Source organism: Carcharhinus amblyrhynchos, chromosome 17, assembly GCF_965287045.1.
Source record: "Carcharhinus amblyrhynchos chromosome 17, sCarAmb.v2.hapA, whole genome shotgun sequence".
In the NCBI taxonomy this organism is placed as follows: domain Eukaryota; kingdom Metazoa; phylum Chordata; class Chondrichthyes; order Carcharhiniformes; family Carcharhinidae; genus Carcharhinus; species Carcharhinus amblyrhynchos.
The window spans coordinates 7,411,871-7,427,177 of NC_137340.1; the positions used below are offsets into that span (position 1 = coordinate 7,411,871).

Here is a 15,307-nt window from a genome sequence, read left to right on the forward strand (position 1 = left end):
ATACTGAAATATTATATACCGGTGTATGGTGGCAGCACAGTGGTTAGCACTGCGACCTCACAGCGCCAGGGACCCGGGTTCGATTTGCCAGCTCGGGTCACTGTCTGTGCAGAGTCTGCACATTCTCCCCGTGTCTGCGTGGGTTTCCTCCGGGTGCTCTGGTTTCCTCCCACAGCCCGAAAGACGTACTGGTTAGGGTGCATTAGCTGTGCTAAATTCTCCCTCAGTGTACCCGAACAGGCGCCGGAGTGTGGCGACTAGGGGATTTTCACAGTCACTTCATTGCAGTGTTAATGTAAGTTTATTGGTGACACTGATAAATAAAGTTTAAACTATATGTCAAAAGTTTTGGACTTAGAAACAGAAGGCCAAATGGCTCCACTATTGAACCCTCCCAGGTTGAATGTTTTTTTAAAGAGCTTAAAGACTAACACAGCGTCAGTGATGACTTCTTTTAAGTGAGCTTGAATGGATGGAGCCCTCTACATAACAATGAGGTCTCTGTTTTCACCATGTCAATACTCAGATTTCTAAACAAATAGAAGGAAGGGCGGGTTCAGCGTGCAAAGCAGGAAGGGAGACAAGAAGGTAAATGATACCGTGAGGAATAGAGAAAGAATCAATACCATCGCAGTGCAAGAGGGGCAAGTGTGCTAGTGGGAGGGATCGAGTGCCTGGGATCAGTCAGCCAGAGATCAAAGGGGCTTTGCTTAGGTATGTATCAAAAGGATCAGAAATACCAGCCAAATCCCGAAGCCGTCAATTTGAATGTTGAACTATTTTTCTGAGTTCTGTTTGCATCCTCAATTTTCCTTGCTCCGTCACAGGAACTGTGCCTTCACCTAACACGGGTGTAATCTCGAAACATCTCTGTTACTCACTCCTCCTTGAATCTGTTCCTTAAAACTTTGATCAGCCTTTTGGTAACATGTCCTTATGTGAGTCGGAGACAAATGCTGTGTGACCGCTCTCTTGTACTGTGTTTGAATAAATGCACGTTGCTATTCTAATGGAATGTAGGCCATTAGCGCCGCTGTACCTCTCTTTATCCCTCTAGGTATTCCTATTTCCTTTGCTGCACTAATGGTACAGTCCAAACAAGAGTTAGGAAGAGAAAAAAAAGACTTCAGAGAAAAGAGGAAAAGCCTTCCTTTTCTTGAAAGGGCCAGTTGAAAAGTATTGAATCATGGATGAATCTTGAATTTGTGTTGCAGAATGGTTTCACCCCACTTCATATCGCGTGCAAGAAAAACAGGATTAAAGTAATGGATCTGTTGTTGAAGTACGGGGCATCAATTCAGGCAGTTACTGAGGTAACAGCAAAATGTTTGTGTGTGTGTGAGTGGTTGATTTTCATTGAGGTGCTTGTATTCTTGTGAATTTACGCTTCTACCTGTGTATTTGTGCATGCACACATTATACATAGGCATGTTCACATATACCTGTTTCTGTCCTTAAGTGTTGCTATGCCTGTATATCAAGGTGCATGTGTGTGTGTGTGTGTGTGTATTTGTGTGTGTGTGTGTGTGTGCGCGCAACTGTGTGTTTTTGTGTGTATCGGTGTGTCTGTGCTTATGTCTGTGATTGTGTTTATGTATGTATATTTGTGATTTTGTGGAGGACACAGCAATGGTGCTTGTGCAAGTTGTTAATCTGTGTATTGGTATCTATTTCAGCCATTGTGTTGGCATGTCTCTGTGTATTTGTCTGTGTGTACTGGTCTGTGTCTTTGTATATGTGCGTATTGGTCTGTGTTTATGTGTGTATTGGTTTTGATATGTGCGTATTGGTCTGTGTGTTTGTGTGTGTATTGGTTTGTTATGTGTGTATTGGTCTGTGTGTGTATGTGTACGTGTGTATTGGTCTATGTGTTTGTGTATGTGTACGTGTGTATTGGTCTGTGTGTTTGTGTATGGGTACGTGTGTATTGGTCTGTGTGTTTGTGTACGTGTACGTGTGTGTATTGGTCTGTGTGTTTGTGTACATGTACATGTTTATTGGTCTGTGTGTTTGTGTACGTGTACATGTTTATTGGTCTGTGTGTTTGTGTACGTGTACATGTTTATTGGTCTGTGTGTTTGTGTACGTGTACATGTTTATTGGTCTGTGTGTTTGTGTACGTGTACATGTTTATTGGTCTGTGTGTTTGTGTACGTGTACATGTTTATTGGTCTGTGTGTTTGTGTACGTGTACATGTTTATTGGTCTGTGTGTTTGTGTACATGTACAGGTTTATTGGTCTGTGTGTTTGTGTACATGTACGTGTGTATTGGTCTGTGTGTTTGTGTATTGGTTTGTGTACGTGTGTATTGGTCTGTGCTTTTGTGTACGTGTACATGTGTATTGGTCTGTGCTTTTGTGTTTGTGTACGTGTGTATTGGTCTGTGCTTTTGTGTTTGTGTACATGTGTATTGGTCTGTGTGTTTGTGTATGGGTACGTGTGTATTGGTCTGTGTGTGTTTATGTACATGTACGTGTGTATTGGTCTGTGTGTTTGTGTATTGGTCTGTGTGTGTGTGTGTGTGTGTGTGTGTGTGTGTGTGTGTGTGTATGTTTAGTGTTACCTGTTTAGCGAAGGTGCTGTAAATCTTATGGAGCAGTACAGTCTGTGTGATCCAGCATATTATCCTTTGCAGTCGGGCCTCACACCTATCCATGTTGCTGCGTTCATGGGACATGCAAATATTGTGACACAGTTAATGCAACGTGGAGCATCGCCAAATACAACAAACGTGGTAAGAAAACACTTTGTCTTTTTATAAAACTAAGGACACAACAATATTTTCATTGCAAACTACTTTGCATATTTAAATGTTCGGTCAGGAGAGGCTTGGTCTAGAACAAAGAACAGTGCTGCACAGGTACAGGCCCTTCAACCTACCAAACCTACACCAACACATGATGCCTTTCGAAACTAAAGACCTTTTTGGCACAGTACTTAGCAATGCTGCCTCACAGCGCCAGGGACCCAAGTTCGTTTCCCAGCCTTGGGTCACTGTCTGCGAGGAGGCTGCACGTTCTCCCCACGTCTGCGTGGGTTTCCTCCGGGTGCTCCTGTTTCCTCCCACAGCCCAAAAAACGTGCTAGTTATGTGCATGAGCCATGCTAAATTCTCTCTGTGTACCCAACAGGTGCTGGAGTTGGGGGGATTTTCATAGTAACTTGATTGCCGTGTTAATGTAAGCCTACATTTGACTCTAATCTATAAAACATTTTTGCCTCTGTGTGGTCCGTATCCCTCTGTTCCTTGCCTATTCATGTATCTGTCAAGATACCTCTTGAATGTTGCTAATGTATCTGCTTCTACCACCTCCTCTGATAGTGCATTCCAGGCACTTATCACCCTCTGTGTAAAACAATTGCCTCTCACATCTTCTTTAAACTTTTCCCTTTCACCTTATACCTATGTCCCCTAGTCATTGACATGGGTAAAAACTCCGAATATCCATAGTATCTGTGCCTCTCATAATTTTGTAAATTTCTAACAGGTCGTCCCTCAAGCCTCCAGCATTCAAGTGAAAACAAACTAAGTTTCCAGCGGTGTACCACTGGGCCCTCTGCTTTTTGTGATTTTTATCAATGACTTGGAAGAAGGGGCTGAAGGGTGGGTTAGTAAATTTGCTGACGACACCAAGATTGGTGGGGTAGTGGATGAGGTGGAGGTCTGTGGCAGGCTGCAAAGAGACATTGATAGGATGCAGAGCTGGGCCGAAAAGTGGCAGATGGAGTTTAACCCTGATAAGTGCGAGGTGATTCATTTTGGTAGGACAAACTTGAATGCAGTTTACAGGGTCAACGGCAGGGTTCTAAGGAATGAGGAGGAACAGAGAGATCTTGGGGTTCATATCCACAGATCTTTGAAGGTTGCCACTCAAGTGGATAGAGCTATGAAGAAGGCTTACAGTGTGTTAGCATTTATTAACAGGAGGTTTGAGTTTAAGAGCTGTGGGTTATGCTGCAACTATACAGGACGTTGGTGAGACCACATTTGGAATATTGTGTTCCGTTCTGGTCACCTCACTATAAGAAGGATGTGGAAGCTTTGGAGAGAATGCAGAGGAGATTTACCAGGATGCTGCCTGGTTTGGAGGGTAGGTCTTATGAGGAAAGGTTGAGGGAGCTGGGGCTTTTCTCTTTGGAGCGGAGGAGGATGAGAGGCGACTTAATAGAAGTTTATAAGATGATGAGAGGGATAGATAGAGTGGATGTGCAGGGACTGTTTCCTTGGGTGGATATAGCTGTTACTAGGGGGCATAACTATAAGATTCATGGTGGGAGATACAGGAGGGATGTCCGAGGTAGATTCTTCACCCAGAGAGTGGTTGGGGTGTGGAATGGACTGCCTGCTGTGATAGCGGAGTCGGAGACTTTAGGAACTTTCAAGCAGTTACTGGATAGGCACATGGAGCACACCAGAATGATAGGGAGTGGGATAGCTTGATCTTGGGATTGGACATAACTCGGCACAGAATTGAGGGCCGAAGGGCCTGTACTGTGCTGTAATGTTCTATGTTTCTGTGTTTGTCCAATCTCTACTCATAGCTCATACCCTCCAAACCAATGGTAAGCCTTTACTGTACCCTGCCCAAAGTCTTCACATCCTTCTGGTGGTGTGGCTTCCAGAACTGTTTGCAGTATTCCAAATGTGGCCTAACTAAAGTCCTACACAGCTGCAACATGACTTGCCAATGTTTCTACTCTATGCTCTGACGGATGAAGGCAAGCATGCCATATGTCTTCTCGACCATCTTATCCACCTGTGTTGCTTCTTCCAGAGAACCATGGATCTGTATGCCTGGATCTCTCTGTAAGTTAATGCTGTAAGGGTTCTGCCATTTACTGTTTACTTCCCCTCTGCATTGGACCTTCCAAAACGCGTCACCTCGCATTTATCCAGATTAAATTCCATCTGCCATTTCTCTGCCCAAGTCTCCAGTCTCCCTATATCCTGCTGGAGCTAAGTGGGTAAATGCTACACCAAATCAAAGGATAATAACTACAACAACAACCAGGGCTGAAGTACAACACCCACGCCCCCCCCCACCACCCCTCTCCCAGTTCTGTCTGGGTCTGATTCCGATGATTTCAATTCCATTGACGCAGTTCCCTAGATCATCCAGGGACCCAGGATAATTCTCTGGGGACACAGATTCAAATCCCACCATGGCAGCTGGTAAAATTTCAATTCAATAAATGAATAAATCTGGAACTGGAGGGCTTGTCTCAATAATGATGAACGTGAAACCAGTGTCGATTGTTGTAAAAACCCATCTGGCTCACTCATGCCCTTTGGGGAGGGAAATCTGCTGTCCTTACCTGGTCTGGCCTACATGTGACTCCAGAGCCACAGCAATGTGGTTGACTTCCTCTGAAATGGCCGAACCAGCCATTCAGTTCAATTAGACACGGGCAGTGAAAGCTGGCCTTGCCAACCCACAACTGCTTGGAAGAATGAAACAAAAATGTGGGTGGTAAAAGGAAAGCTAGACGGACTCTCTTTCAGTTCCAAGATTCTGAAAAGCTGCCAAACATCTGATCAGTTGTAAATACTTCACTACTTAATGTATCACAGACAGTCTCTCTAAACTGTTACAAATTAGCATCATTGCTTTTCTAATTTAAAGATTGTTCAGCCAGATGTAAGAACAGGGTTGTTTTCTGAAGGAATGATGTGGACATGCCAGCATTGGACTGGGGTAAGAAGTCTCACAACACCAGGTTAAAGCCCAACAGGTTTATTTGGTAGCAAATGCCACTAGCTTTAGGAGCACTGCCCCTTCATCACGTGAGTGGGGAGTTCTGATCACAAACAGGGCATATAAAGGCACACACTGTTTACAAAATACTGATTAGAATACTAATACTAAATACAAATACTAAAGGCTTTAAATACTGAATACTGAAGCTTGCATTCTAATCAGTATTCTGTAAACTGTGTGCGCCTTTATATGTCCGGTTTGTGATCAGAACTCCCACTCATAGAATCATAGAATCATAGAACTCTACAGTGCAGAAAGAGGCCATTTGGCCCATCGAGTCTGCACCAACCACAATCCCACCCAGGCCCTATCCCCACATTTCTACATATTATACCCACTAATCCCTCTAACCTACGCATCTCAAGACATTAAGGGGCAATTTTAGCATGGCCAATCAACCTAACCCGCACATCTTTGGACTGTGGGAGGAAACTGGAGCACCCGGAGGAAACCCACACAGACATGGGGAGAATGTACAAACTCCACACAGACGGTGGCCCAAGCTGGGAATCGAACCCAGGTCCCTGGAGCTGTCAAGCAACAGTGCTAACCACTGTGCTACTGTGCCACTGTGCCACCCGTTTTGTTCTGGACCTTCAGAACACCCTCCGTGCTCTCATCCCACATACTCCCCGCATTGGTGATCGCGGCTGTCTCCTGTAGATAGATAAGGCAAACACACCCGGATCAGGCAATGGGACTCTGTGTGAGAACCTCTCCGGCTACGTCGAGGGCATCCTGAAACCCATTGTACAAAGAACTCCCAGCTTTTGTCGCGACACTACGGACTTCCTACAGAAACTCAGCACACATGGAGCAGTTGAACCAGGGACACTCCTCGTCACAATGGATGTCTCAGTGCTCTACACCAACATCCCCCACAACGATGGCATTGCTCACCTGATGAAGGGGCAGTGCTCCGAAAGCTAGTGGCATTTACTGCCAAATAAAACCTGTTGGACTTTAACCTGGTGTTGAGAGACTTGGGATACAGTAAGAAGTCTGACAACACCAGGTTTAAGTCCAACCGATTTATTTGATAGTAAACTCAAGCTTTTGAGGTTTCCCTCTTTGTCAGGTGAATGAAGAGTTCTGGCCTCAGACAGAGCATATAACAGCACAGACAGTTTACAGATTGCAAAGCCTCACTTACTGTACTGTCTGGTGACAATACACATCTCTTTAACCTGTGCTCAGTGCTCCTTCCACTCACATTGTTGGCCACTTTAAGACTTGAAAAGCAGGTTAGGTGTAAAGATTTGCATTCTAATCAGTAATCTGTAAACTGTCTGTGCTGTTATATGCTCTGTCTGAGGCCAGTACTCTCCATTCACCTGACGAAGAGGGAAACCTCGAAAGCTTGTGAGTTTACTATCAAATAAATGGGTTGGACTCAAACCTGGTGTTGTCAGACTTCTTACTGTGTTTACCCCAGTCCAACGCCGGCATCTCCACATTCTGAAGGAATAGCCAGTGATAAATTTTCCGAGGCTTTACGTATCGGGTGTGAGACGGAGCTGGGCTGATTGGTGTGGCCGGTGCAATGGGCTTGCTATCTGTGACACCCCTTTAATCTCAGTGTTGCAAACACTGTGTGCCGGTGTAAATATTCAGAAAAGGTCGACGTCAGAGCAAAGGGGAGAAAAAAAATCAATTAGGCAAATCAGAATTATTTCCTGACACACAAGTTTCCACTGAGGAAAATCCATTCTGCAAGATGTTGAGAAAATGAAGACGTGAGCTCCACTATGCACCACCCCACCGCCCCCCCCCCGCAATCTGCCCTGTACCCCTAGCACTTGACCCTGTTGAGAGTGTCTCATTTGAACTGTGTCACCAAGCAACCATCTGATTACTCTTGGGAATTGTTTTTCATATCCACTGCGTCTTGAAGATAAAGTATATTAATGTAGAGAGGGTTTCTCTTTGAAGTTCCCTAATTTACAGTGCTCCAGTTCTGCTCGATATAAACTGCTGGCTTAGGTCAGATTGAATAGTTGGATTGCAAAGGTTGGAATGTTACTGAGGTGCCGTTGGCGGGAAAGCTAGTGAGGTGCTTTTCACATCAAGCTTGGCTGTTGACTGCTTTGTCTGAAGTACAGGCTCAAGCAACAAAAACATCCTGGAAAAAAAACCACGAAGGGAGGGCTTCCTCAACCTCTCAAAACCTCGCTTGACACAATTGAGGATCGGAAAATGGGGAACCGATGATGATGTGCCACTCCTGTATATCCGATCCCTGAGCTTAATCTCTGCGCTGTGTTGCACAAGACACCCTGTCAGGAGCGGAGTAGCTCGATATTTACCCTGTACTGCCCTGATCAAACTGTGGGAGAATGAGCTTAAAACAAAGTCAACCAGTTGGGCTAATGACGTGTAAAGCAGTTAACCAGATCACGGCTCACCTTGCCAGGTGAACAAGAAGATCCCACCACACTATTTGGAGAGGGATTTTTGAGGGGGGGGTGTTGTGGAAATGCTCTCTCTGGTGTCGTGGCTGATATTTATTCTGCTACCAACACCTAAAGCAGAAGATAGAACCATACAGTGCAGAAGGGGTCATTTGGTCCATTGAGCCTGCAGTGACTGTCTGACTGAGTATCTTACCCAAGCCCACTCCCCAGCCTATCCCTGTAACCCCACACATTTACAGTGGCCAGTCCACCTAACCTACACATCTTGGAACACTAAGGGGCAAATTATCATGGCCAATCCACCTAACCTGCACAACTTTGGAGCGTGGGAGGAAACCGGAGCACCCTGCGGAAATCCACGTAGTCATGGGAAGAATGTGCAAACTCTGCACAGACAGTGACCTGAGGCCAGAATTGAACTGAGGTCCCTGGTGTTGTGAGGCAGCAGTGCTAACCACTGTACCACTGTGCCACCATGCCACCCTTAATGCTACTTGTGGGAGTTTGCTGTGTACCAATTGGTTGCAGTGGTTCCAACCTGAACCAGTGACAACAGTTCAGAAATATTTCATTCGTTGTCAAATGCTTGGGCATATCTTGAGGTCAGGAAAGGTGCTATATGAATTTGAGTTTGTTTTTCTTAAGGTGAACAGTGCTGGCAGGCAATGTGTTGGCTAACCAGTAGCAGAGGGATCTGGGATGAGAATCCCAGTCTTAATCACCCTTGGCAGCCCTCTTCAGAATGAATGGGTATAACATATGATTCAGTGTATTGCTCAAGACTGTCACTATTCCACATCCTAATCCCAATATCACTTTCCTATTTGATGATTTGCAAATGATGAAATGCTGAACCCTCCAGAATCTCATCCTGTTTCCACGCACAATCTGCTGTTTGAGTAAGCAAAAAGTCAGCAACTTGGTTCATTGGGAAAAAATGCAAGGACCTCAAAGGGCTTGTCACTCACTGCCTGCAGTCTCGCTGCAATCCAAGAAAAGCCAGCCTTTTGAACTTCAAAATTAAAGCCATGATGTGGAGATGCCACATTGGACTGGGGTGGGCACAGTAAGAAGTCTCACAACACCAGGTTGAAGTCCAACAGGTTAATTTGGTAGCACAAGCTTTTGGAGCGCTGCTTCTTCATCAGGTGAGTGAGAAGGAGCACCTGATTGGAGCAGTGCTCCGAAAGCTCATGATTCCAAATAAGCTTTAACCTGGTGTTCTGGGACTCCTTACTGTTCAACATTGAAATCATAAGTAACACGCACACACACGCACATCCCACCTTTGTGCCCTCAATGTTGGGGCACGTACTGACAGGCGGATAACAATCTCTCTCATATTGGGAAGACGTGTGAACCAACATGTGACTTCACTGACCACAGTGCAGTGCTGTCTGGTTGTAAAGCAGATATAAGGTGTCAAAACAGTTTAACCACAAGACTCCATGTTCTCCACCTCAACAGAAAGTCTTTTTAGCTCACAGCAACACCACCCCCCCCAGCCCCCACCGCCCAGGCTCCACCCAGTACAGTTTCCCTGAATGTTATTGACCCCCTCACTAACTCAGCATCTGTGTACTAATGGTAATCTCCTTCTGTGCTCTGAGGGGGTTACCGTTTTGAGGGAGTTAGCTTATGAGGAGACATTGAGTAGATTGGGCCTGTACTCATAAGAACATAAGAACATAAGAAATAGGAGCAGGAGTAGGCCATCTAGCCCTTCGAGCCTGCCCCGCCATTCAATAAGATCATGGCTGATCTGTTGTGGCTCAGTTCCACTTTCCCGCCTTCTCCCCATAACCCTTAATCCCCTCTCTTATCAAGAACCCATCAACCCGCTTCTTAAAAATATTTAGCGAGGCAGCCTCCACCACTTCAACGGGCAGAGAATTCCAGAGATTCACCACCCTTTGAGTGAAGAAGTTCCTCCTCAACTCCGTTCTAAACCGCCTCCCCTTTATCTTGAGGCTGTGCCCCCTAGTCCTACTGTCTTTTTTGAGCGGGAAGAGTCTCTCCACCTCTATCCTATCCATCCCATTCATCATCTTATACGTCTCAATGAGATCTCCCCTCATTCTTCTAAACTCTAACGAGTACAAGCCTAGTTTATTCAGCCTCTCCTCATAGCTCAATCCCCTCAACTCTGGTATCAGCCTAGTAAACCTCCTCTGCACTCCCTCCAGGGCCAAAATATCCTTGCGCAGGTGCGGCGCCCAAAACTGCACACAGTACTCCAGCTGCGGCCTCACCAATGCCCTATACAGCTGCAGCAAGACCTCCCTACTTTTATATTCAATCCCCCTCGCTATGAAGGCCAGCATCCCATTCGCCTTCCTGACCACCTGCTGCACCTGCAAGCTGGGTTTTTGCGACTCATGCACAAGGACCCCGAGGTCCCTCTGCACCGTCGCCTGCTGCAGTTTTTCGCCACGTAAGTAATAGTCCTTCCTACCATTCTTCCTACCAAAGTGGACCACCTCACACTTGCCAACATTAAATTCCATTTGCCATTTCCTGGCCCATTCGCCCAGCCTATCTAGATCCTTCTGCAGACTCTCCACACCCTCCGCACAATTTGCCTTTCCCCCAATCTTGGTGTCATCAGCAAATTTCGACACCCTGCACTCGGTTCCCTCCTCCAGATCATCTATATAAATGGTAAATAGCTGAGGCCCCAGCACCGACCCCTGGGGCACCCCACTAGTCACCAACCGCCAATCCGAATAGCACCCATTGACCCCCACTCTCTGCCTCCTATTTGACAACCAATCCTCTATCCACGCTAACACCCTACCCCCAACTCCATGTCCCCTGACCTTCTGCAATAACCTCTTGTGAGGTACCTTGTCAAACGCCTTCTGAAAATCCAGAAAGACCACATCCACCGGCTCTCCTCTATCCACTGCCCTAGACACATCCTCATAGAACTCCAGTAAATTTGTCAGACACGACTTCCCTTTAATGAAACCGTGTTGCGTCCGCCCTATCAAGCAATTCCCTTCAAGATGCCTCGCAATTTCCTCCTTAATGACGGATTCTAACATTTTACCTACCACAGACGTTAAACTAACTGGCCTATAATTCCCCGCCTTTTGCCTGGCACCCTTCTTAAACAACGGCGTAACATTAGCCGTTTTCCAATCTTCCGGCACTTCCCCGGAATCCAGCGACGTCTGGAAAATAACCACCAAGGCATCCACTATCACCTCCGCCATTTCTTTCAGAACCCTCGGATGCATTCCATCCGGTCCTGGGGACTTGTCCACAATCAGCCCCTCCAGTCTGTCGAGCACCACCTCTCTAGTAACAGTAATGTCATTAAGACCCTCCATTCCTACCACCTTTCCATCGCTAACACCCGGCAAATTATTCACGTCCTCCTCCGTGAAGACAGAAACAAAAAAGTTATTCAAGACCTTAGCCATATCCCCATCCCCTACCACTAGCTCCCCTTTCTCATCCTCTAAAGGACCAACGTTCACCCTAGCCAGCCTCTTCCTTTTTATATATTTATAAAAACTCTTGCTATCCTTTTTTATATTAAGTGCTAGCCCAGCCTCATAGCTTCTCCTACCCTCCTTTATCAACTTCTTTGTCAATCTTTGTTGACATTTAAACCTTTCCCAATCCTCTTCTCGCCCACTGCTCTTAGCTACTCTAAATTCCTCCGCTTTTAATTTAACACTTTCCTTCACCTCCTTCGTTATCCACGGCTTATTACCTCTCTTCCTACTGTCCTTTTTAACCATCGGAATAAATTTCTGCTGAGCACCAAGAAAGATCTCCTTAAAGATCCTCCACTGCTCCTCAGCAGACCTACCTTCCAACGCACTCCCCCAGTCCACATTCGCCAATTCTTCTCTCATCCTACCATACTCCCCTCTATTCAAACAAAGGACGCGTGTCCGGGAACCCACTTTCTCCTCCTCCATCTGCACCAGAAACTCCACCATACAATGATCACTCTCTCCAAGAGGATCCTTCACCGCAAGGTCCCTAATTCTACCCGCCTCATTACATAGCACCAGATCCAAGATAGCTCGCTCCCTCGTCAGCTCCAACACACACTGTTCAAGGAAATTATCCCGGCAGCATTCCAAGAACTCCTCCTCGAGCCCACCTCGTCCAACATGGGTCGACCAATCAATATGCAGATTGAAATCTCCCATAACTACTGCCGTCCCATTCCTGCACGCCGCACTTATTTGCGCGTTAACAGCCCGCCCCACCTCCAGATCATTATTCGGGGGCCTATAGACGACACCCACCAGCGTCTTCCTCCCTTTGCTGTTCCTAATCTCCACCCACAACGATTCCACGTTCTGCTCTTTGGCTCCGATATCATCCCTTGCTACCACCTTGATACTATCCTTAATCAGCAGAGCTACGCCACCCCCTCTTTCCTCCTGCCTATCCTTCCTAAACACTTGATAGCCCTGTACATTCATCTCCCAGTCCCTGTCACCTTGCAGCCACGTCTCTGTAATGGCCACCAGATCGTATCCATTTGTGTCGATCTGCGCCACCAGCTCATCCACTTTATTCCGAATGCTTCGTGCATTCAGATAAAGCGCTTTCATCCCAGCCTTCACCTGGACCCTATTTGCCGTAACGCCACCACTTGGGACATCCTCGGCCTCTTCCCTTACCTGTACCCTATCCTTAACTTTAGACCTCGTAGCGTCACCTACCCTCGCACCCTCCCCCCTCCTAATTAGTTTAAAGCCCTGTCTACAGTCCCCTTTACTCGATTCGCCAACACTCTGGTCCCAGCACGATTCAGACCAACCCCATCCCGCCCGAACAAGTCCCACCTACCCCAATACTGGTGCCAATGCCCCATAAATTCGAACCCATTCCTCCCACACCAATCCCTGAGCCACCCATTCACTTCCTTTATCCTGTCAACCCTACGCCCGTCTGCACTCAGTTCAGGCAGTAGCCCAGAGACGACCACCTTGTCGGTTCTACTTTTTAATTCCACTCCCAGCTTCTCATACTCCCTCCGCAGATCCTCAGTCCGCACTTTGCCTACGTCGCCGGCACCCACATGTACTACAACGACCGGGTTCTCACCCTCCCACTCCAGGTTCCTCTGCAGCCCAGCTGCGACATCCTGTACCCGAGCACCAGGCAGACAACACACCCTTCTGTGCACTTTGTCATTGTGACAAAGGACAGTGTCAATACTCTTCACCCCACTATCTCCAATCACTACTACGTTCCTTTTTCCCTTCTCTTTGCCTATGTCCTGCTGCATCAATGTACCGTGTGCAGTTTGCTCACCAACCTCACCTGCCTCGTCCTCTTCCAGACTGGAAGCAAGAACCTCAAACCTGTTATGCAGATTAAGAGGCTGAGGCCTCCGCTCCTCACCCCCCTTCCTCCTCCTCCCAGCAGCCCCCTTTTGTCCCTGACCCTTAGATTTAGCCAGTCTAGGGGCACCCTCTCTTCCCCTGATGAGCCTCAGTGTCTGTAGCTCAGAGGCCAGCTCATCCACCTTGAGCTGGAGCTCTTCCAGCAACCTGCACTTACTGCAGACATGGTCACTGGGAAGGACCCTGGGGTCTGCCAGTTCCCACATCATACAGAAACCACACATCACATGCCCCTCCATTATTCACTGTAATTTTTTATGGGGAAAAAATTTTTTTCCTTGTTTCTTGCTGTAGTAGTTTTGAAAAAATTTTTTTCTTTGTTTTTTTTTCAAACAAACTCACCTGGCCTTTTTTCCTTCCAGCCCTTTTTGATATTAAGCCCTATTAACTCACTCTGCTTCCCCCTCACTCCGCTGCCCGCTCAGACGCTGCCCGCTGTCTACACCAGGCCTCCTTTTAAACCTGGCGCTGATTTAAAGCAGGCTGGTCCACAAATGCCTTTTCACCACACCCTCAGAATTCTTAAAGCAGTAAATACAATAAATAAATGCTTTAAACAGTTCTACAAAGAGTAAAGTGCTTTAAACTTATTTTAAACAGGTTTTTAACAGGTAAAATCTTAGCTCTCTCTCTCTCAGCTCCAGCAAACAAAAGCTCGTTGGAGTTTAGATGGCTGAGGGCAGATCTTATAGAGACATATAAGGTAATGAAGGGGCTAGATAGGGTAGAGGCTGAGAGACTATTTCCACTTAGAAAGGAAACAAGAACTAGAGGGCACAGCCTCAAAATAAGGGGGAGTCAATTTAGAACAGAGTTGAGGAGGAACTTCTTCTGTCAGTGGGTAATGAATCTTTGGAATTCTCTGCCCATTGAAGCAGTGGAGGCTACCTCGTTGAATATGTTTAAGTGACAGGTAGATAGATTTTTAACCAATAAGGGAATTAAGGGTTATGGGGAGCAGGCAGGTAAGTGGAACTGGACCACTGTCAGATCAGCCATGATCTTATTGAATGGCAGGGCAGGCTCGAGGGGCTACTCCTGCTCCTATTTCTTAGGTTCTTATATTCTTATGTTCTCACGGTGAGCCAACCTCTCTACTGGGGGAGTTTCTGTGCTGCTGTTAATTTTCCTGAGTGATGGCAATCATGGCTCACACAAATCCCGTTGTTCACACTTAAGAATGATTAGGTTCGGGAAAAAAAAATAGCCCGAGGAATTTGCAGCTCCACAGAACATCAGGGAACTCAGTCCATATGGTAGCCTGAGGTGAGAATGGCTGGCTTCCTTTTTTCATTCATTGCTGGGATATGGGTGTCCTTGGCAAGACTGGTATTTATTGCACGCTCTTAGTTGAAAGTGGAGTCACAGGTGGACATGGTGGAGAAGAAGGCGTTCGGCATGCTTGGTTTCATTGGTCAGAACATTGAATACAGGAGTTGGGACGTCTTGTTGAAGTTGTACAAGACATTGGTAAGGCCACACTTGGAATACCGTGTACAGTTCTGGTCACCCGATTATAGAAAAGGATTATTAAACTAGAAAGAGTGCAGAAAAGATTTACTAGGATGCTATCGGGATTTGAGATATAAGGAGAGGCCGGATAAACTGGGAATTTTGTTCCCTTGAGCATAGGAGGCTTAGGGGTGATCTTATAGAGGTCTATAAAATAATGAGGGGCACAGATCAGCAGGGTAGTCAACATCTTTTCCCAAAGTTAGGGGAGCCTAAAACTAGGAGGCATATGTTTAAGGTG

At 46.4% G+C, this 15,307-nt stretch overlaps 1 protein-coding gene across 10 annotated transcripts in view; it reads left to right on the forward strand.

Moving 5' to 3' along the window:
- Window positions 1-15,307, forward strand: part of LOC145354308 (ankyrin-3-like) — a 736,920-nt gene that overhangs the window by 566,745 nt on the left and 154,868 nt on the right. For all 10 annotated transcript variants that reach the window (XM_080205431.1, XM_080205432.1, XM_080205433.1 and 7 more), the window contains 2 exons: window positions 1,215-1,313; window positions 2,637-2,735. In XM_080205431.1, coding sequence (XP_080061557.1) covers window positions 1,215-1,313; window positions 2,637-2,735 — 198 coding nt within the window. The remainder of the gene's footprint in view (window positions 1-1,214; window positions 1,314-2,636; window positions 2,736-15,307) is intronic.